The sequence below is a fragment of the Temnothorax americanus genome, unplaced genomic scaffold (genome assembly GCF_048541705.1).
Source record: "Temnothorax americanus isolate GAGA-0224 unplaced genomic scaffold, ASM4854170v1 Scaffold9, whole genome shotgun sequence".
Classification (NCBI taxonomy): Eukaryota; Metazoa; Arthropoda; class Insecta; order Hymenoptera; family Formicidae; genus Temnothorax; species Temnothorax americanus.
This window is the reverse complement of record NW_027509812.1, coordinates 719,959-742,167: the sequence shown is the minus strand read 5'-3', so window position 1 is coordinate 742,167 and position 22,209 is coordinate 719,959. Positions and strand designations below refer to the sequence as shown.

The 22,209-nt window shown below is 42.0% G+C and overlaps 1 protein-coding gene and 1 long non-coding RNA gene across 10 annotated transcripts in view; one reads left to right on the top strand and one right to left on the bottom strand.

Moving 5' to 3' along the window:
- LOC143908122 (uncharacterized) overlaps positions 1-22,209 on the bottom strand; it is a 102,524-nt gene that overhangs the window by 17,815 nt on the left and 62,500 nt on the right. The gene's annotated exons all lie outside the window — the stretch shown is intronic.
- Positions 584-21,529, top strand: Galphao (G protein alpha o subunit). Its single transcript, XM_077425448.1, has 8 exons — positions 584-1,050; positions 7,158-7,200; positions 12,012-12,153; positions 13,297-13,457; positions 17,465-17,593; positions 18,211-18,340; positions 19,641-19,794; positions 19,876-21,529. The coding sequence occupies exons 1-8, from the start codon at positions 933-935 to the stop codon at positions 20,061-20,063; spliced, it is 1,065 nt and encodes a 354-aa protein (XP_077281574.1). The 5' UTR covers positions 584-932; the 3' UTR covers positions 20,064-21,529.

The following is a 22,209-nucleotide window of genomic DNA, read 5'->3' as shown; positions in this document are numbered from 1 at the left end:
TCTAATTTAGTTTGGTTTTATATTGAGAATATGTCCGCGAGATATATATATCTGAGACTTGGAATAATTTTTTTTTAACGTCAAAGTGTAAAATTTCTTAAAAATCTATTATGCGTCCATCAATTCATGCCGTACACTGTTAAATACAAAGAATAAAATTTAAACCAATACCTTGAGTTAAATAACATTTGGTTATTTTTAACTATTGTGTGTCGAAATTTATTATTTTAACAACAAAAATAATATAATTTTAACTTCGTTAGTTTAACAATTAAAGTAATTTAAATCGACCTGACTGGCAATATATATAACGTCTTTCCGATATGAACATTGAAAAAGATTTATCTGATTACTCCCTTTCTGCTTGCAGGCGTAGCTGAATCGCGCGGCTAAATCGGCGCAAGTGTGGCGGTGGTTGGGGTCGCGTACGGGTGGCTGCGGTCGCCCAGGTAGTTAGGGGACCACTCGGTGCCGGTTGCCGTCAGTAAGGTTGCCATCGGTGACGACGAAGACGAAGACGACGAAGACGAGGACGAGGAGGAGGACGGCGGTGGTGGTGGCGGAGGAGGAGGAGGAGGAGGAGGCGGCGGCGGCGGCGGCGTCGGCGGAGGAGACGGTGAAGCCGGTGAAGGAGGTAGTGCCGGTGACGGTAGTGGTGTCAGTGGTATCGGTGGCGAAAGTGTTTACGGTGGTTGTGGTGACGGTGGTGGTATCGGTCGTTGCGGTGACGACGGCGACGGCCGCGGCCGCGGGAAGTGCAAAGTGCGACGAGGAGGACGGGATTAACGAGGCGAAGGAGAGAAGAGGGAGGTGGTGGTGCTGGAGGAGAAGAAGTTGCGCCGGGAGGCCGTTACCTGGCCGCGCCGTTTAGCAGCCGCTGGTGAGAGAGCAAGTGCGCGAGGGTGGCATTTGTAAAGGCAACGTGTAGCAAGATGGGCTGTGCCATGTCCGCGGAAGAGCGAGCCGCTCTGGCTCGCAGCAAGCAGATCGAGAAGAATCTCAAGGAGGATGGCATCCAGGCGGCCAAGGACATCAAGCTCCTGCTGCTCGGTACGTCGTTTTACTCTCTTTACTCGTTCTCGATTCCGAAATACACATGCGTTCGGCCGGAAATAAAACCGTATACGAGCGATATGTATGCTCGTTAAAATGTTATAACGAGAAATCGTAGGTGGATGGAACCAGCAGACCCCCCCATCTGCTATTTTGGAGCTTGAAAAATTAAAAAAAGACAGCTGGCAGCCAAAATGCTTGCTCACAATTTTACTCAGCGTAGGACACGCATAATTCAATCGTAAAATTAGATGCTTTATTAATCTCTGAGTCGATTTATATAATCCTTTAGGGATCTATTAAATTACCATTTATGTTGAACAATTGAATAATTATGAATTTTCCAATATTTTATCAAATAGTCTTTTTTTGCAGAGCTTTATCATTTAAATTAAATTTAAGTCACTGTAAAAATAACGTTCTATCGCTCATTTCGCGGAAACAGGTCAGGCAGAAGAGATAAACAAGTAGCCAGCTATTTGATTTGGATCTGGTGACTTGTATATTCAACATGAGTGCCGTGTGAATACCGATATCGGAACAATAACTATACGAGAGAGGATGTAAAACACCCCTGTTGCGAGTTATATTGAGATACAAAATGTAACGAGCGAAAGAAATGTAACAATTATAATATATCGATTATGCGTCCGTTGCAAATTTATTAAAGTGTCACTTATCTTGATTGTCACGTTGCTCGCCTAAAGTCCGATATCGCTCAAATCAGAAGGAATCGACGTGGAAAAACAACGAAACGTAACTATAAACGTAGTAGTAGTTGAAAGGAACTGCGCGCAGACTTTAGCTCTGAGAGTTCTGAAACACGGGAAGAAAATAACTTCGTCAAACCGCATAAATATTGTCGGGACATTATCCGTCAGAAATAGTGCACGCAACTCGGCGACCGACCGCGATTATATCGACGACACCGCGAAGTATACCATCGCGTTAGATATTTCATGAGCTATAGATCTATGATTGGTGAGGAGTTGTGCCTTGTATACGCTTTTTTTTTTTCTCTCTCTCTCTCTCTTTCTCTCTTCTTTATTGATCTATACTTAACTTTTTTAAACGCGTGCCAAATCAGGCCAATTATGATGTCAAAGTTCTTCGTTTCGCGTGCAAGAATCATCGAGATCGCAATTCCACGATTACCTTTGACGCAACATCCGGAAACTGATTCGCGTTGTTCCCCGACGGAAAATCCATTGCCGAAAAGAGCAAAATTTTCCGCCCAGTTAAATCAGAGAAATTAACTTAGAGTTTCGCGAGATAATAATTTGAGGCTCTCTTCTAAGTTTATCTCGGCTTAAAGGATTAAAGACGATTTCGTCTCGACGCCCGCACGCGTTCGACGCGCGAATGGAGCGCCGCGCCGCGCCGCGCCGGCCGGCTTTTTAAATCGACCGGGCATGCAGGAAATTGGACGCGACGTAAAGCCGGAAGAACGGCGCAACAAGCCTGTTCCTCCTTATTGCGGAAGGGTAATGCCCGATCGCTCATCCGACGTCAGTTCTTTCAGTGCACGCCGGAACGCTTCGAGGCGCATAATTGCCGGCGTCGACATCAGATATCATCTGACGTCGGCGTTTCATCATCGGTGACGTCAACGCTTTGGGACGCGGCCGAGATGACGCGCGCGACAGCGGCGTCCTCCTCGTTTGCTTGCCAATCGCGCGCTGGGTCGAGAGAGAAAACTTCTCGATAAAAAAAAAAAGAAAAAAAAATGTGACGGGGGACACGCAAATGATATGCAACGTTGAATCTCGCGCGCCAAAAATATTTCCACCGAAATAGACGGCGGCGACGCGCCGCGATCCGCTGGAGACAGAGCTGGAAAAATAAATCAGATAGCCGGCTTTTTTCTCTCTTTCCTGCACCCCCCCCCCCGTATGCATTCGGGGCTATCTGTCGGGGAGAAGGGGGACCTGACGTCGGGAGATCCGATATTTGCCAGGACACATACTGTTGCCACGTGTCAACGTCCCTCGGGCTGCGGGACACGAGAGCCATGAAATTTTCAGTCGACGGGGAAAGTCTATCGCCAGATATATATTTTTTTCAAGCTAGAAGCGCACGGACGACACGAGGGATAATTTGGGAACGCGGTTTCCAACGGCATTTTATACATTCGTTCAGTCGAGCCACATCTCTCACATCAGGGACATATTTATTTCTGGTTTCCCACCTAATGATTTTTTTTTTTTAAGCGTTTCGGACACAGTTCGAGAGCAAATGTATACGTTATAAATGTGTCGTCGGCACAGATGTACGGGAGTTACTGTATTTATAACGCTAGCTTTTTTGTTCCTAAGAAAGAATATCGTGAATAATTACAGAAGCTATAGTACATACAAGCATTTCAAAGATTAGAATGTCAATGGGACAAATCGTTCGTTCCATTCACGTCCTAAGATTATAGAATAAGATAAGATTAGGACCGATTACTATAATGATGCATCATGGTGAATCATATCTGGCGAGCTCGTGCGCAGGAAGCGTTGCGAAACGTACTCATAGGTAAATAGATATAGTTATACAGGACTTGAGGTTCATTCATTATCGTAGCCTGTTTATACGAATATATTATTACGCGTCGATAAATTCTGCACCCATTTTGTCGCGTTGTTTTCGTATCGATATTAATTAGGCAAACGCTTATAGCGTTTAATTGCTTTCTGTCAAATTTCAATTACGTTTTGTATAGATATTACCGTGCTACTTGCGCCTCCGATTCCGAAGTCTTAATGAAAAATCCTTTGCCGTGGCCTCGCGCTATAATTAGAGGCGAAATCAGTGCGGGGGTGGCATAAAATGCACCGCGGCGTATTATCTCCGTTTATCTGTCAGCGTCACTAATTGCACGTTTTAAATTTACTCCCTCGCCTTTTCTCGTTTTCCATCTCGCATCTCGCGACGGGATATACCCCCGGTGTCCGAGGAAATTGTTGATCTCGATTTTCGGGCCTTCCTCGCAATTTTTAATATTCGATATCTCGGTAATTGCAACTTGTGTATCCAATATTCTATGGAAGTAAAGTTGTTTTGACCTTAACTTGGTAAATGAAATTTTCTCGTTTAATTATACGAGTTTAATTCGCCGAAGGCTTCTCCATTTTTAACGATGTTTGTCTCCCGAGGACATACCGCGCGCGTGCGTCCGACAAATCGCATTCTGCGTTAGCTCAAAACGCGACGTACGCGGGCACCGTGGAACATACACGTTTTCTAGCGAAATATGGGTCCTGTTTATTGGTGTAACCAGTGACGTCATTCCGCCGGCGCGGCGGAACGTGCAAGCCTATGTATACGCGCGCAAATTGGCCGCGAGTATTTTCATCCGATTAATGGTGCCTCGGCTGCGAAATACAAACGCACGTTGCGTATATTTCAAAGCGACGTAGGGCGGGTCTATGGCGTTAAATGTCGGTGACTTGAGATGCCTTCTTTGCCGCAGCGTACAGCGTGTCGGTGGACGGGGCGTTAAAAATGCGAAAAGAGAACAAATGCCAATCTAAAACTCTGCTTTTAAGCATGCGAATACCTTTTTGAAGATTTTACATTTTTGTTGCTGTTATTTATCTAATCTATTATTCTATTATTGTTGTCGAAATTTTTCTACTTATATTGGGAACGCGACAGAAATAGGGGAACTTTATCCCGGACAATTTTCTTATATCTCGATATCGCTATACTTGAATTGAGCCTAAGATTTCAACACAGCAATTAATTATGAAAATTTACAGAGAAAAAAAAATATATAGGTACCGTTTCTCAATTTTTTAATTATTTTGTACAAGCGTTACATCACGAATACATATATGTATACTAAAGGCTTATAAAAGAACCTCAATTTATATAGACAGTTTACTTCGGGAGTCTTGAAAAATTTTGCAAACATAGTTAAGCATACTTTAAAAACAGGTCGCTCGCATACTACGTGTACCGATGTCAAATAGCAAAGGGCACGATATGTTTGCGCGTGAATCCGACCAAAATGTTATATAGAAGGGCAGCGTAATAAAATACAATTTATTGCAGCCTGTATATTATAACAATGATGGAGTGTTTTTCCGTGTGCTAAACGCATTCAATATTTAATTACATTACGATTAATATTTCACTTTTCGACACAACGTTATAACATATGTATATACATATAAAATTACGTAGAATTTGCTGTGATTTACGATATAATAAAAAAGACCAAAGTTTTATATACATATATAAAAAAAAAGAGAGAGAGAGAGAATAAAATATCCTCTTATTTTTTAATATTTCTTCCAAATCACCCAAAATAAAGAATGTATGAAAAGAAATATCTTTGCCTCACACATTTATTAAAGAGTCACATATATTTTTTTAATTTAGTAGATTTATGTAAATGATTAAAATATATCATTAGCGTTATTAACAACCGATAATGAGTAAAAATAATATTCAATCGATCTCCGACGTATGGAAATTCATTAAAACTTTTCTTCTCGCGTGAGAGAGATATTTTATAAATAAAATTTATATTAAATCTGAATAAAATATATTTCGATATATTTATGCGAATTCATAGAATTTCCTTGCCTTTGTATTATTTATGTTTATATAAAGCCTGGCATAAATTTTCTCTTACATGAATTTTTCATGAATATTCCTACGCACGGTTGATTCCACACTAAACTGATGTATAGCGTCAATGAAATGCAAACAATTTCTCGTTTCCCGTCGCTCCGTGTGTGAGCACTTAAATTTATCTGAATTATCTCCGCACATTTATCGCGTTTGCGATGGATAAAGCCGCCCTCACAACCTGCGAGCCTTCCGTGAATGGAACAGGTGAATGAAAACGCAACGCGAGAACGCAGCTGCAGGAAGTGATGCGTTTCTGGACCGGATTCGTTAGACAAACCGGATCGCTAGCGGTTCCGAGGTTTCGACAGAGAGTCTCAACGCGGTGGTAAACGCAGCTGACAGGTGCGCCAAATCTTACCGCGGCGCGATAGTAAACGCGATCTGGCTCTAAATCATACACTAAAACGGTATAACAAACCATCGTATGAATAATAAGCGCTCGCGGAAGTTTACCAGGTGGCGTAGCCACAGGTGAATCTAACTGGAGTTATATACGAAAGTTAACACGGAATCTAATAGGAGTTACCCCGCGGAGAGCTCTCGGGCTTATCTAAAGTAAATAGAGATGAGCTTAGGTTTATTCCATCTCATTCCATCGGGACGTAGCGCCTATTTTACCGGATACTAAAAGCCGACTGCTTTACCGGAATAAAATAGAAGCTTGGGGAGGAGTCACGATGGCGAAGCACGATTATCTCGGCGAGCTCTAATAGATATGCAGATTTGCAACCCGTTTAGCTCTATTCGGTGTTTTACCTCGGCGAGAGCGGGACGAGGATCATCGTCCGGCGTCTCGAGATGAACTCCTTTTCTTCCTGGCCGCCGTTTACAGGGCGCTCTGCTCTTACTCGAAATCTCACGTGTTGGTACTAAACGGCTCTAGTCGTTGAGTAGCTATTATAGATGGCTACTTACGCCGAGAGTGCTTTTAAAAAATGGGAGAGCGGAGGCTTGCGGTAAGCAGGAAAAGCGAGTTCCGTCAACGTATCCGGTTATATAAAGCGGCATATTTCGCGATAACTATAGCGACTCTGTCCTAATGCGTTCGTCGATCCGATTTTAGTTATGTGCACGAGAGATCGTTTTTCTTTCGGAAAATATTTAATGAATTAAAAAAGCACTTCTTTTTCATTCAATATACAAGTTAATATATGAGATAACCTATCTTACAGAGACTATCGAATTTTAATACGTATTCTTTGACAGACTTTTAACTGATTTCTCTTCGATGATAATTTAATGGACAGAGTTTAGTTTTGTCACAACTTTTTAATTTTCGTACAAAATAGATAATTCTGGAATTGTGAGTCCCATAAGTAAATTCCGCCTGAAATTAAACGGATAATAAGAGGCTTATCTTTCCTTTGTCCAACGCGCAGAGTTCATTTTGCAACGTAATTCGGCGATATGCAATCGTGAAAGACTGATTGCTCTTCAATTATTAACTATTAATCTCTTCTGTTTTTTTTTCTTTTCAGGAGCAGGAGAGTCCGGCAAGAGTACGATCGTGAAACAAATGAAGTAAGTATAATCGTCTTAGAGCTTCGTGCTACATGCGCTAATTATCAGCTTCGAAGGAGGGGGATTCTATTATTGTAGCGCACGAGATTACATCCACACGTGTTGTTTATTCCCTAACACACACCGGCCGTTCCCGATTATCAATTAAATTAATTACAAGTACGAGTTAATTATGCAACCGCTTCCAATTTATGTCTGCCTTGAACTTTTGGATTGAATTTGACATATTCACATTGTGTTAAATTAACACAAAAATTTGAGTGGACCGTTTGGGATATGTGAAATGTGTTGAATTTAACAAAAATTTTTTTTTACTCTGTAGGGTAAAATCGGGTACCCATTTGAAAAGCACGTAAAACACTGTGCAATTATAAAATCTGGATTTATTTTGATCAACGAATACAATACCAAATGTATTCTATTCATTTTGGTTTACACGAAAATCGCAAACAAATATTTCTTTCTCTACATTGCTGCAGGACTTATGGGCCCACCCTTGGCATGCAATGTATTATCGTATCCAACTCTCGGTTGATTTTGAATATAAATCATTCCAAAAGATGCGAGCTCCATCTTTTTCCTCTTTTAAGGATGAGCTGTCTTCCTGCTTTTTTTAAACTTATTTTTTTAACTTTATGGGTCTCAGAAAGCTTTTTTTTTTTTAGTGATTTCTTTTTCTGAATGGCAATCTCTATTTCCAACTCCTTTTCGTAAGGAGACGAAGTCAGGATGGCAGTTTTTCCTCTTCTCCTATTGACTCTCTTCTGAATCCTATTTTCTTTTTGGGAAAGAGGAATCAGCGAGCTATGGAAAATTGCAAACGCCGACGGCCGGGTCTCATATCTAGATGTCACAGAGTGGACCTCATCAACTCTAACTGACATGCACAGATTGGGATTTATTGTAAGAAAAAATAAAGACGACTATTTTTTTTCCTTGTTATGGAGTTTGAGGCAAAAACGGGTATCCGATTTTGTCCCACCGGATTGTACCCGGTTTTGTGCCCCAACACGAAGAAACTGATAAACGGCTGTACATTCCGGCTTACACAGTGTCGATCAACACTGGTGCGATATACTCTCTAATACGTACAGATTGCGATTGCGATGCTGTAGTTACCGAAACAGATGCTCTGTATAGAAAAAGTCCACGACGACTCGATTTCTGTCGGCCTGAAAACTTTGGGCTTCTCTTGAGAAATAAATATCGTGTTCACATGAGCACAGTACGTCTAAAAATGACGATCGCGCCCATATCTGCAATTAATACTAACGAGTTGGTTACAGATAGCGATACTTATCGCAAAGAAACAAAGGTACCCGGTTTGACCCGTCTACCCGGTTTCACCCAACTTTCCATACATTACGGAAATGAACTCAGATATATATATATATATATCTGGCAGTCACACGAAGATGATTCATCCCGGCTCGTCGTGCGTGTACGTGCGTAATTAGGCGAAATTCGCGTTACCGACTCGTTATCCGAGAATTTAACGGCTCTTCCACTGGAAAATGAGACGAAGAATGCGACAAGAACGGGTCGTGAACACAATGGTACAATGCGGCGTCTGTAAGGCTCGCGTCCTTTGATGTTTCGTGACGTCGCGGAAATGCTAATTTGTGGACACTCATCAGTCAGCTGCAGGCTGATCACGAGAAATACTTTCCCACGTTTCTCTTCTGCACGGACTCTTGAACGGACTGCCAGATTTTTGTATCTTAAAGTTCACCTTCGCGATTGCTTTAATTCTCAAGAATTCTGTCCTGCGAGCCTATATTTTTCATTGTTTAATTTATGATCTTTTGTATACAATTAGAATTTTTACGTCTTTTAACTTACCATAAAAATGTATCTTTATTTATTTTTCAAAAACATAATAAAAATATATATGTGGAATAAAAATATGTATCCTTATTTCCTTTTCTTATGTTTTACTATTGTTAATTTAATGGTAATATAGTAATTAATAATATAGTTAAATTACTATTAATAGTGATTAATAGTAATTTAATCCCAGTTCTCTTCAGTTTTGCTATTCTTAGCGTTAATAGCGATCGAATTCTCGATTTAGTAGATTGTTTTTTTTTTACGAGAGGTTTATTCTGTCCAAGAACGCAGCTGCTTAAATTTGAACGATGTGGCTTAATAACCGGTCGGAAGTGAGTCAGACCTCTAATTAGGTACATTTCGGTTTGCTTACTAAAAGTTAAATGACTTGAATCATAACGCATGCCTATTCGCTTGGGAATTAAATTGTTTGAGATGTTTCATTATAATGTAGGTATTTTTCGCTCGCAATTCTGCCACCTCGTTAAATCGTGACGACAATCCAAATCTTTCTAATCCAACCAAATTCTTGCAATTAAAGCATTTCATTAAAAGAAAAATATAATAAAAAAACTACGCTGAGAAAAAAAAAACAACATCGTGCAAAACTACCGATAGAAAAATTCGCGTGAAAAATTTTATCACATACAGATTTGACACATTCATTCATTGTATCTATTATATTCTATACAAGTAAATTATCAAAAGGACATTAATCTTTTAATTAAATAAATTTCATGTCGCGTTTATATCCGAAAGATCTCTTCACGCTGCGCACTTTGCGCAGATGCACAATTGCCTGAATTATTGCGCACCTTGAAAGCAAGCAGAAACTGCAGTTGGATAATAGCGCGTGCTCGTCTCTCGCGTGTGCGAATAATAGATTAATCTTTTCGCGTCCGTGCATCGGCATTATTTCGAGGCAAACTGTTGCCTCGCCTCGCCTCGGCGAGATCGATACTGGCAATGTTACGATACGCTCGCGCGTATCCGAGGGCAGCAGCTGTTCCGTGATACGCGCTCGTTCGAGATGTTAGCACCGAGTTTTCTCTCTCTCTCTCTCTCTCTCTCTCTCTCTCTCTCTCTCTCTCTCTCTCTCTCTCTCTCTCTCTCTCTCTCTCTCTCTCTCACTCTCTTCCTCTGTCGTGTAGATTAGCATATTCTCTCTGTGGGGCGAGTCTCTCTCTTCCTGTGACCTGCGCCATGAATGGGCCCTGTTCAAGAGGTCCCACGAACAAAGTTACCGCTGTGCGTGCTCTCCCGAGAACGGAAGGGAAGCTGTCAGTCGCGAATAGGGATGCTCCTCGTATTTCGATAGCGATATTTCCTTCCCGATTCCCAGTATTTTTGCACTTTGCTTCAAAGTTAATTAGATTTCTTCTCTTTTTTCTTATTGAAAACCGGTATTGGACGAAACCAATATTGGATAAGAGCGCCGAAGATTTCCCGTGGGCCACGATTCAGGGACATTATTATATATCTTTATGATGGAATTTTATTAATATTATATTAGGGGGAAAAAGAGGGTTAAAGAGGGATGGGTGTAGAGTTATTTTAAATCGTATCACGTTACGTGGTTGTGACGGAAAAACCTATAAATTCGTAATGTTCTCGAAACGATTCTTTACGACATACAACCGCATCTCCCGTACACCGACTGCATAATTTATGGATGCGCATAATGCAACGAACAGTCGCGGTACTCGAGACTGAAGTACGAGCGAAGCGTGATTTCACGCGCACTCTTACGCGTTTTCCTTCTCGCGTGCGAGCAGCCATAAATCTAGCGGCGTATGCGTGCATATATGCGTATACACATAGCGGGCTCTCTCCGCGCTCTCGTTAATATCGTTACTCTCGAAACAGCGGACGCCGCGCCACACTCTGTTTCTGTATCATTTATTAACGTAATGGACAGTGCAATATTCTTTGTCGGGATTAACGTGCCGTTAAACATTGTAACGGCGGTCGCGCTTATTGGACGATGGGAATCACATTAGGAAATGCTGTTGCACACACACAAATTACAATTAATATTCGTTAATTAAAGCGTCCGGATTGCATATGCTCTCGGTTCTTTTGTTACGCTACGAAATAAAAATCGAGGATACGTCACGCGCGTTTGAAGTTACTAAAAGTTCCGCGAACGTGTGTCTGTAAAATGTACGATGTCGCCGTATACGACAAAGAAAAGTTAATTGGTGCTAGAACACAAGTGTTTAATTAACTTTTGAAAGCCTTCGGTTTCTCTCGTACGTATAAATATGTACGAATACAAATTAACGTGTTTTTTTCCCTTCTTTTTTCTTACGAAAATCACATCCAGAATATTTTCGCAAGTGATTATACATATATAGAAAAGTATATTTAGCCGCTGGTACGGACATAGATCTATTCCACGTAACACTACACCGTGTGTTTTCACTTGTATATACATAGCACACCGCCGACTCTATAATTCACCTGTGTTGACTCCGAACATTGTTACGATATGTATATGGGTGCTCATGTAAGTCACGGAGTACATGTAACGCGCATCGCAATTCATATATGCGTTTAGACAGGGTTGCACTACGTGGCATATATTAATTCGAGCCGTTGCGCACGTGACACGCGTATATTACAGCGCGCGACTGCAGACTTCTTGCGAGAGGCACTTAAAATCAAGTGGGATAATCCACGCGTCTATATCCGTTCGAATCGTATACTCGAATAAATACAGGTTTATCGATGTTACACACTCTCTCTCTCTCCTCCAACCGCCCCGGCTTTCCGACACGCATTCCTCTCTTTCAGAAAATTGCTCCTGTCCTATAAGTGTGCGGCCTTTTTCCTCTCCTTTCCGAGTATTTTTTAAGCAAACGTTGTCTTAAACCAACCACCCTTATCCTAATATTTACGGAAAGGAGACATCCCGTGCGTGTCTGGTGTCTCGCCTCCCTCGCGCGGACGTGCTAACGCGAGTACGATTCTGCTTTCAGAATTATCCACGAGAGCGGCTTCACGCCGGAAGACTTCAAGCAGTACAGACCCGTCGTATACAGTAACACGATACAATCTCTAGTCGCTATTCTCAGAGCAATGCCTAATCTCGGCATCAGCTTTTCAACCAACGAGCGAGAGGTAATGTTCATTTGCGTCTGTTCGAATGCTTTAAGAAAATAGGAGTCCGTTGTCGGGGAGAGATCCCGTCGCGAACTATTCTGAAATTATAATGCGGCGATGGTCGTGTATACCACACGCGCATCTTAGAGTTTACTTCAAAATAACTTGGGGGTAATTTCCGGCTATTACGTTTAACATATACATCTGCGCGTTTCATCGAACGCATCGTTTCGTTTTAATCGCTTCATACTTTCACAGTTCGATCACGCCAATAGTATTTACTTGCTGAAAGAGATACATTTTCAATTTTTTATTCAGTTATCCTCGCGAATTTTTTCCGACCGTTCGGAAAAAAGATCGTCGCACGAGCAGAAATCGTAGATGATTTAATTTTTTATTTCCGATGTATTTATTAACGCGACACCTTTATGCTGCTCGTCCGTAATCGTGGTATATATCCACGCATGTTTAATCTCAATGAAGTGTCAACTGCAAAATTATGGAAAACGGTCTCCAGAGTATAACAGTCGCGTATCGGTCGCATACATCTCGTATGTTATTTAAATGTTGTGTATCGACCATTTTAACTCGTGAAGCATGACATGACATCCAGAATGTGGTTTACTAACGTGCCGACGGTTATCTAATGAATGAAGCATTCAACGGCGAATCATAACGTGTTGCCTGGTTGATTAGCCGTCTAAAGCGCGATCGTGTAAGTAATAAGGCGATCTGACCCGCCGCGCCGGATGCGTGTCCCAAGATCGCACGAATAATTAATTATTGATCATCTCTCCTCAATAGGTATCTATAACTCTTTACATGTGTGCTGCGCACGAATTAATAAGTAATAAAATAATTGTGCCCTGAACGGTTCAACCTACGGCTATGTAGCATTATAATTATGCAAATGTTATTGAATTTACGCCAGAAATTAAATTGACACCTGTGCAAATTATATCACAGCAAAAAATTCGATTAATTATTCCCGTTAAGTGATTAGATATTGGGAATATTATGCGAATGCACCGAGCGATTGGATTATTTAATGTCACGATATTATTTGTAGCTCGGAATTAATATGCATTCGGCGAAGACCGGGCCGAAGTAAACTTTGAGATTTTTGTGGTGTGAGGATTTACATGTTTCGCGTGTTTGCAGACGGACGCAAAAATGGTGTTTGACGTAATACAAAGAATGGAAGACACGGAACCCTTTAGCGAAGAACTGCTGGCGGCTATGAAGAGGCTGTGGTCCGATAATGGAGTGCAGGAGTGCTTTGGCAGGAGCAATGAGTATCAGTTGAACGACTCCGCGAAATAGTAAGTAGCGATCATTCCTAAAACGATTCCTCAAAGGATCTTAAATCTTCAAATTTTATGAATTCTTCTGTATAAAAAATTGACGACTGTATTCTCGAAATATAACGGTCTGTTCAATTCCGCTGCAAAATTACCAGTCGGAGATGATGCTTATCAATTATATATACAGGAGACGAATGACGAATTACGAATTTGTTTTAATTGTATCATTTAACCGGGAATTATTTCATTATATATCGAATTTTTTTTTTTATCAACGAGAATCTTTTGTTAAGTTGCGCGAAATATCGACTCGGTGATTTTTGCGACCAGTCGCCGCGGGCAATGGTCACGCGTCACAGCCGTCACGGGGGGTGGTATTCGAAACTTGAATTTCACTCTTGAGAATTCGCGTGCTCGAAAGGGCGGAGAGTAGTAGAAGCAAAACCTCATCCTGAACGTGAGACTTGTCGTCCCTCTTCTCCCTCTCGGGTGCGTTTCGCAAGCATATTTCCGCGCTGCCTCCTTCGCTGGATATTGATTTTGTAGTAACGCTTGTATATCTCGGGGTGTAGTGCCGTTTTCCAATACTTTCGTCATCAGTTATCTCCGCTAAGCATACGTTTTTTTTTATTTTTTATTACGGGATGCTTTTTGAGCGCGTGTAATAATGATTGCGGATCTATTCCTCTCGATAAAGTTGAATCACGACACTCGGCGAGCCGATCGCAAATAACGCGATTAAAAAAAGAATGGGGAAACTCGTTTTTCTCCAACATTGTCCGCGAGCAATTATTTTCGCGGAAACGCAATTGCTCCACGATTTACTTTTACGACAACAATATTATATTATATATGTTAAAAATCAACGCATTCACAAGATTGAAAAGACAAAGAGACTCTTCATTTCAAATTTATTTTATCCAAGATTTCTATACTTATCTTAATTTTAACTCATTTTCATAACTCAAAATAATTTTAGCAGAAGAGCTTCGCCTGCCCTCCCTGAAAGATCCCCTCCCTGGACACGAAGAGAGAAATCAAAGCACTTGCATAAACAAGTTGGTCGCGAAAGATTTAATCGCGCGACCAATTTCGCCGGGGTAGTATGTATGCCACGTCGCCGTCGTGTGGCCACTGTTGTGAAGTCCTGTCGCTGACTATTAGATCCGATTAGGGCGTACACGTTCTGTCGCGTCTGCACGCAATACGAGAGTCTTTTTTTCTCTCTCTCTCTCTCTACGCCACGGACACACGCCGTTTTCTGGCGCCGTTCTTAGCTTCAATAAACCGCACTGCGGTTTCGCACTGAGCTGCACGATATCGCTTATAGCACACTTATTGCACACGCAACTATACTCTCTTTTTCTCCCTCCCTCTCCCTCTTTTTCTTCACCCTCTCTTTCCCTCGCCGTCGCTTAATGTATAATTCACTGAGACCCTATACCGCCCTTAATAAATGTGTATAACGAACAAGTCGACGCCTTTTCGATGAAAGCGAATGATATTCGCAACTGAAATTGCAAAAAAATGCAAAACGCTTTCCGACAATTATATTAATTATTCGCGTTCGATTCGCTCGCAGAAATGTGTTTATGATAGAACAAAAGATTGTGCTTAACCACCCACGATATCTATATATAGAACACATAAAGACCGTGCCGATAGCTGATATTAATAGATCAAATTTACACGAATAGATTAGCGCCGTTGGGCATTAGAAGACAAAGCAGTACTACGATGCACCGTTAATCTTGGAAATCTTATATCGGAGAATTAAAAAAAAAGAATGGCCGAAGAAGAAATTTTGCCTCCGTCTGCTGCGAATGCCACGTGTTGAAAATTACACGAAATACTCATTGATGTAAAATCACAGGAAATTTCGTGAAAAATATTTGCTTTTTTTCCTTAATTAAGAAAATCTCCCTATTTTCTCTTCGCTTATAATTCCTAAGGCACCGATATTCCGGCTTGGGGAGAAAACTCAATCGCAGTTCAGTTCAAAGACTTCGTCAAAGGCGAAGACGTGCAGGGTCCTCCGCAACCCCCGAAAAATGAGCATTCCGAGGGAAGGGAAACAGAGAACCGCCGCGGGAATTTCGTTTCGCGAGGCATGCAGGCCGGAAGAGGGTAACGCGAATTTCCCGTGGAAGAAGTCGCGATGGGGTGAGTCCTCCTGCCGCGGGAGATGCGACAGGTTTGCCCGAACGCGGGGTCGCGAGAGGGAGGGATAGGGGAAGGGGGGGGGGATAATGATACGACAGAGAGGTGGCCACCGATAGTCGAAATGTTACGAGAAATGCGCGCCAACCGTCTCTCCTTCCGTCTCTCTTTTTTTTCCCTCTTCTTTTCTCTTTGCCGCCTTCTTCGGGGATTCTCTTCCTCTTCCCTCCGTGCGCACCTCGTCATTATTGATCGCAGATGACGTCACGCCACGCCCGTGTCACGTGGCATACGACCAAGATGGCCGATCGGGTTCCGGCGAAACCACCACCTTCTCTCCTATTTTCTGCCTGGTTTATTCACGCCTGTCCCTCTCTCCGTTCCTCCTTTCTTCCCTCCTGACGGAAAAATCTAAGCTCCTTCTTTCCCGAGGGAGATATTACCAGGACTCGCTCGCTCGTCTCGGCTTTGGCGTGTCCCGAATCGCCGAACCCTTCATGGCGGCCTGATTTCCTCGTGCTTCGATCTTTGCTTCCATTTCCTGCGCACTCCCCCTTCCTCCCCCCTCTCTCTCTCTCTCTCGTTCCTTCATATTCTCTGAACCCTTTCATTCCATCTTCTATTCTCTCATATCATTTTACTATTACTTTTCGCATTTTTCTCTCTCTCTTTCTTCCTTCTTCGTCAGAAATTCATCCATCATCAGTCCTCTTCATCAGCTTCCGATTAGTTTTCTTTCTCATCTCATCCCTTTTTTCTCATTACGGATGCCAAAAGGAGAATCTCGCAACCTTCATATCTTGCAACCCCTAAACGCCGTAAGCAGAGGCCTAAAAAGATGGCGCTGCGTGGTTTTACCTAACCTTTTACTTCCCCTTTTGCTTCTTGAAAAATGTTCGGTGATCCTAATTGCCGATACGAGAAAATTATTATCTTTGAAGTGACATCAATCGTCTTCACTCGACGATTTTGCTTTGAGAAACAATAATCATTATTCTTAGCATTATTATAATACTGTCATTGCTAAATATTTATTATTCAATATGCATCTATCATTCTCAATATTTAACACCTGCACTCAACATCAAGAAATATAGTTTTATTAAGCTGCTAATGAAACTAATTCGTTTAACCATGCAATTTGCAATAAAGATAATGATTCAAATGTTTCAAAAAATTTTTTCCATTATTCATTGGAACATTGCTATTAATTCTGCCAAGTGGCACTGTGTAACTAAAATGATATCTCAGAAAAAAATAATTAGATTCGATTATTATCGACGTTGAATTGCGAGTACCGTCAATGATGCCGGTTTCGCAAACGATCGGCGAGAAACTTCAAAGGTATTTGCACCGGCGGAAGCGTTTCCTCGTGGCGGCCAGTTCGCACGGCAGTTTACGAAGACCTGATTACAGTAACGCCATTTATTATATCCGCTCGCTTCTAGCTACTTGTTGCGAGCCGCGCCCTAGCTCCCACCTCAAACGCTCCTCACCGCTCGGAATCGAATCTGGATTTGTTGTATAAATAGATGCGTATTTATTGTTAATTAATCGGTAATGGCACGTCAAAAATTTGTGGTCTTTACAATTTAGTGGAGACTCGAAACCGAAGGTGATAACGCTTGCACGCGGGAAAACCGTATTTGTAGAAATGGATAAACTGGAGTTGATTTTTAAGAGAAAAGTTATTTTGTTGCTTTAAAAACAAGTTAGAACGATTAATGCGAGAACACACAAATTGTGTACGAGATAATTAAATTACAACAATATTGTCGAAGTATATAAAACATCATGCATAACAATCAATGTATAACAGAGTTGCACCTCTGCAAAGCTTTTTACAAATCCGTCGTTCTTTACAGCTTCCTGGACGACTTGGATCGATTAGGAGCGAAGGAATACCAGCCAACGGAACAGGATATTCTCAGGACTCGAGTGAAAACGACGGGAATCGTAGAAGTTCACTTCTCATTCAAAAACCTCAATTTCAAGTGAGTCGAGATTTTATTTGATATCACATGAGATATAGATTAAAATAGAAAGATGAATTATATATTGTAATAAATTCGCGACTTTAATTAGGATCGTTCTGCGCGTGAACGATAATCAATCGTTCTTGCTTCATTTATGCCGACTCATTTGTGTAATCTCGCGAGGCGAGCGCGTCGTTCTGGAGATGCGAGGCGGCTACCTCGTTATGAATGGTCGACGCGTGAGTCATTACCGTGATAATTCGAGCGTTTGCTTGGAACGAAGCTGAGCGATGAGTCGTATGTGCGGCCAATACTTCTCTCCGTTTGTCGGGCGGAGTCGAAAATTAGCGTTGTTAGCGGTTGAAACGCGTGTCGGGATAATTATGGCCCTGTTAAATCAACCGTACTAGCCTAAGCGATATCGAGTGCCGATTAAGAACTAATTAGACGAGACATTACGCATCGAAACAGTGCATAAGCTTGTCACGATTGCAGACGTGGACATTGATGTTTTATTTATCGAGATTATTTCCTAATGATGACCCGATGTTACGCAGGGAATTAATAATCAAAATAAAGATTCAGAGAATAAAACGATGAAATCGATTATTTTTAACTTTGTCTTGTTTTTCTAGATTATTTGACGTGGGTGGTCAGAGGAGCGAGCGTAAAAAATGGATACATTGCTTCGAGGATGTAACTGCAATTATTTTCTGCGTGGCAATGTCCGAATACGATCAGGTCTTGCACGAGGACGAAACGACGGTAAACGATGCTAATTTATCCCTTTCGACATACATTCGCCATACATTGTTAGATATTAAAGGATGAAATTTAAACTAATACTTTGACTTAAATAATATTTTGTTATTTTTAACTACCGTGTGTTTTTTAACTGCCATGTGTGTCGAAATTTATTATTTTAACACAAAACAGTGTTATTTTAACTCTATTGGCTCAGTAAAATTAACATTGTTTTAATTAAATTAACGATATATTAAGTAGAAGCAATGGCGACTTATATTAGGAAAATTAAAAATGACTTAAATTGAGTATAATTTGACACTACAAATTTAAAGTGTATTGAATTCTGAACAACTGATCTAAACTCGATCGTGAATTTCTGATATAATAAGCAAATAAACTCTTTTCATGATTTTAAAGTAATATGTTTTATATATTATAAAAAAACAGTGTTATATATCTTGCGAAAAAAATCATTAATGTTTTAAAAAATCATTAATATTTCTTTTTGTGTGTGTGTGCCGCATTAAGATATAATAAAATTAAAAAAATTCAGGAATATCCTTGCGGTGTTTCCGTCATAGCTAACATGTCACGTTTTTCAATGCACGAGATATGTGATAGAGATCAAACGGTTTCTCTTTTCATTGCGTTCGACTAGTATGTATGTACGTATATACAAATGCGCGCGTTCATGCGGTTACATTAAGAATGCGAGATAATCGACATTGGGCACGGTTGATACGAGGTTGAACGTACGGCGTGCGATCCGTTAGAAGAGTATCACGTCCAAATTGGGAATGCGACGGGGAGTACACGTAACTGAAGCTCCGAGGAATCAAGGGTTCAATTGCCGGGGTCGCTGCACGTGGGAAGGTTCCGTTGAACTCTCCGTTCGCGTGCGGTAGTGACACACGCGTGTCGCCGTCCTACCACTGTTAATTGTCATTACGGTGTATGTCTCGTGACCTGTATCGCCGGTCCATCGTAGCCTATACGGATTATGCGCGGAAGCAAGTGAACCACGTCCGCCATGAACCAGTATCGCTTTAAATCACAATATCGATCACGTTTAGAGAGCGAGTCTTATAAATCATGAGCTTCAACTACTCGGGCGATGTAATTATTTATACCGATGTAATTATTACATAAGCGTATCTCTCTTGATCATGTCCCTCCGCGCTTAATCGATTTAATTATCGTATTTCGCGAAATAGAGAAAATGACGAGAATATGAAGTTCGAAAATGTTTATCCGCGGAAATTACACGCAAATATCTTGTGTAAACGAGCGAGATTGTAATGCTTTTGACGTTTTACAGAACCGAATGCAAGAGAGTTTAAAGCTGTTCGACTCGATCTGCAACAACAAGTGGTTTACCGACACCTCGATTATCCTCTTCCTGAACAAGAAGGATCTCTTCGAGGAGAAAATCCGCAAGTCTCCTCTTACAATCTGTTTTCCCGAATACACTGGTAAATAATATCAGAATACGTCGCTTTTTCGTTTATCTTACGCTAAAGGTAGCTAACGAGACGTTGAATTGCTCACCGTAGGTGCGCAGGAGTACAGCGAAGCGGCTGCATACATCCAGGCACAGTTCGAAGCGAAGAATAAGTCGACCACGAAGGAGATTTACTGCCACATGACCTGTGCCACCGACACGAACAACATTCAATTTGTGTTCGACGCAGTCACAGACGTCATTATCGCCAATAATCTGCGCGGCTGCGGTCTCTACTAGGCTAATTCTATATTCTACGTTAAGCGCAAACGGAGGAGGAAAACGTTACCCGCGACATGGCTGGTCGGACGATGTTCTTCAATGAGTTCGTGGCTCGTCTCGGTTCCACTCCGACGCGAGAAAGAGAGATAGAGAGGGGGGGAGAAAAAGAGAGAGAAAGACGACCCCTTTTGTTATCAACGCTGTGCAGAAGCGTAGCGGATACGTTTAGTTTGTCTTGTCTTATACTAACGAATCCGAGAAGCCGACGTCGTCAATCGTTCGTGATGTGATGTCGGTCGGAGAAACGGCACGCCTCCTTGGCGAAGGAGGAACGATCGATTGCGAAAGAGAACGCGTGCTCTATGAACGAGAACGGCGCGGCGGGCCAATCCTCGGATGCGGCAGAATGTCGTTTTCGCGGAAAACCGGTATGAATCCGTCAGAATATTGTACTCCGATTGATTTGCACTTGTTTCCTGCGAGCGATGTTACGATCTTACGTGCCGGAGAAATAGGATCTTAATTATTCGTGCTTGCATCTGATCGTCGGTGATGAGAACGCGAGTTCTGTACAAAATTGAGAGGGTCGCGGACCGTTCGATCGAAGCTGGCTGTCGACGTTAAAGGTCGTCGAGGCTCGATCATCTTTTATATCCGATCTGATCTTCGGCTTCGTTCTCGTTTCGCTGCAGAAACGCTCGAGCATTCCATGACGCTCCACGTAGAGGAAGGGAGAGAAGAGTCATGCGTGCGCGCCACGCACACGAGTCGAAATCCTTTTCCCACAATTTTCACACACAGATTTTACTAAGCGCACTCGGAGTTCGGTTTATATATACACATATACACGTTCATATATTCTCTTACGTCTCTCCTTTCATCGAGGAACAAATTCGCACACGCGATCGAACGTATCTCTCGAGAGAGCACCGACAGCGTTTTCCAGAATTGCATTTTGATAATCGGAGAGCGGCTGAAGGGCAACCGTGACAATTTTATAAGAGAGCAAACGGCATCGACATCGCGAAGTGTCTCCAAGCTCAGTTAATTACTTCTCGTAACGTAACGGTTAGATCCCTCTATTTTTACTTTATCGTCATTTCTATGCGTCATGCAATTAATATGACGACCACGCACACGGGATATTCCTAGGCACAGAAAATTATAGTCACAAATGTCGATCCATACGCACATACACATACGCATAAATTATTTTTCACGGTGGAGAAACCTGTTTCCTTCGTTAACGATCGTCGCAGACTGTCATGTATATGTATAGTATACTTTTATCGTCGCACACGTATATGTACACGAATTCCGAATATATACAGAACGTGTCGAATCCTTGAAATCCTCGCGACTTTGAATTATCCGTTCGCTCCGCGAAATTTCTCGGTGAGAATATTAGGAAGATGAAAAGTCATCACGCAATTTCTACTCACGGGATAATTCGCGACATCTTGTTCGCGGTGTCCCGAGGAAAATGTGCGAAATAGCGAGACGTCTTACGATTAAAAATAATTGTCGACAAATTACTTGGCGGTGATTCAAGATTTTCACGGTGGACGCTCCATGCGTTCGAGCAGGGACACACATACGGCACGTACCTGTGTGTACACAATTTCTGGGACATCCTGCGCACACGCGTAAACGCGCTGCGGCAATTCGCGGGAAGATCCTAAGAGTGTATTTTTCTAAGTGCTTCGTTTTTCTTCCTTTTCGTTTTCTTTTCCTACCGGGGCGTACCGACAATACTGGTGGTTAAGTTCAGTGCACGGAAAGGGAGGGCGGGGCGAGGGAAGGTGTACGAGAGCATGCACACATGGGACCTCACATTTAGGCGCGTGCACCAACAGCACGTGCGTAACGTGTTCCGGGACAGGCAAGTAAGAATCTCGTTGCGCACAATCGTACTGTACTCGGCGCTATCTCGCATAAGTTATATTTTATTACACGGGGACTGTTGGGAGAGACGCCGACGAGAGAGAGAGAGAAAAAACGAGCCACCGATGACGAGCATCGTTACGTTGCGATTACTCTGATTGCTATCTCGTCAGAAAGGGAGATGATGAAAGAGCGTTAGTGCAGAGGAATAAACGTATATGTTAGGTCGGGTGACGAGAGGTCGATCGCTCGAGATTGCGAGCCCGTTTTGTCGTCCGAT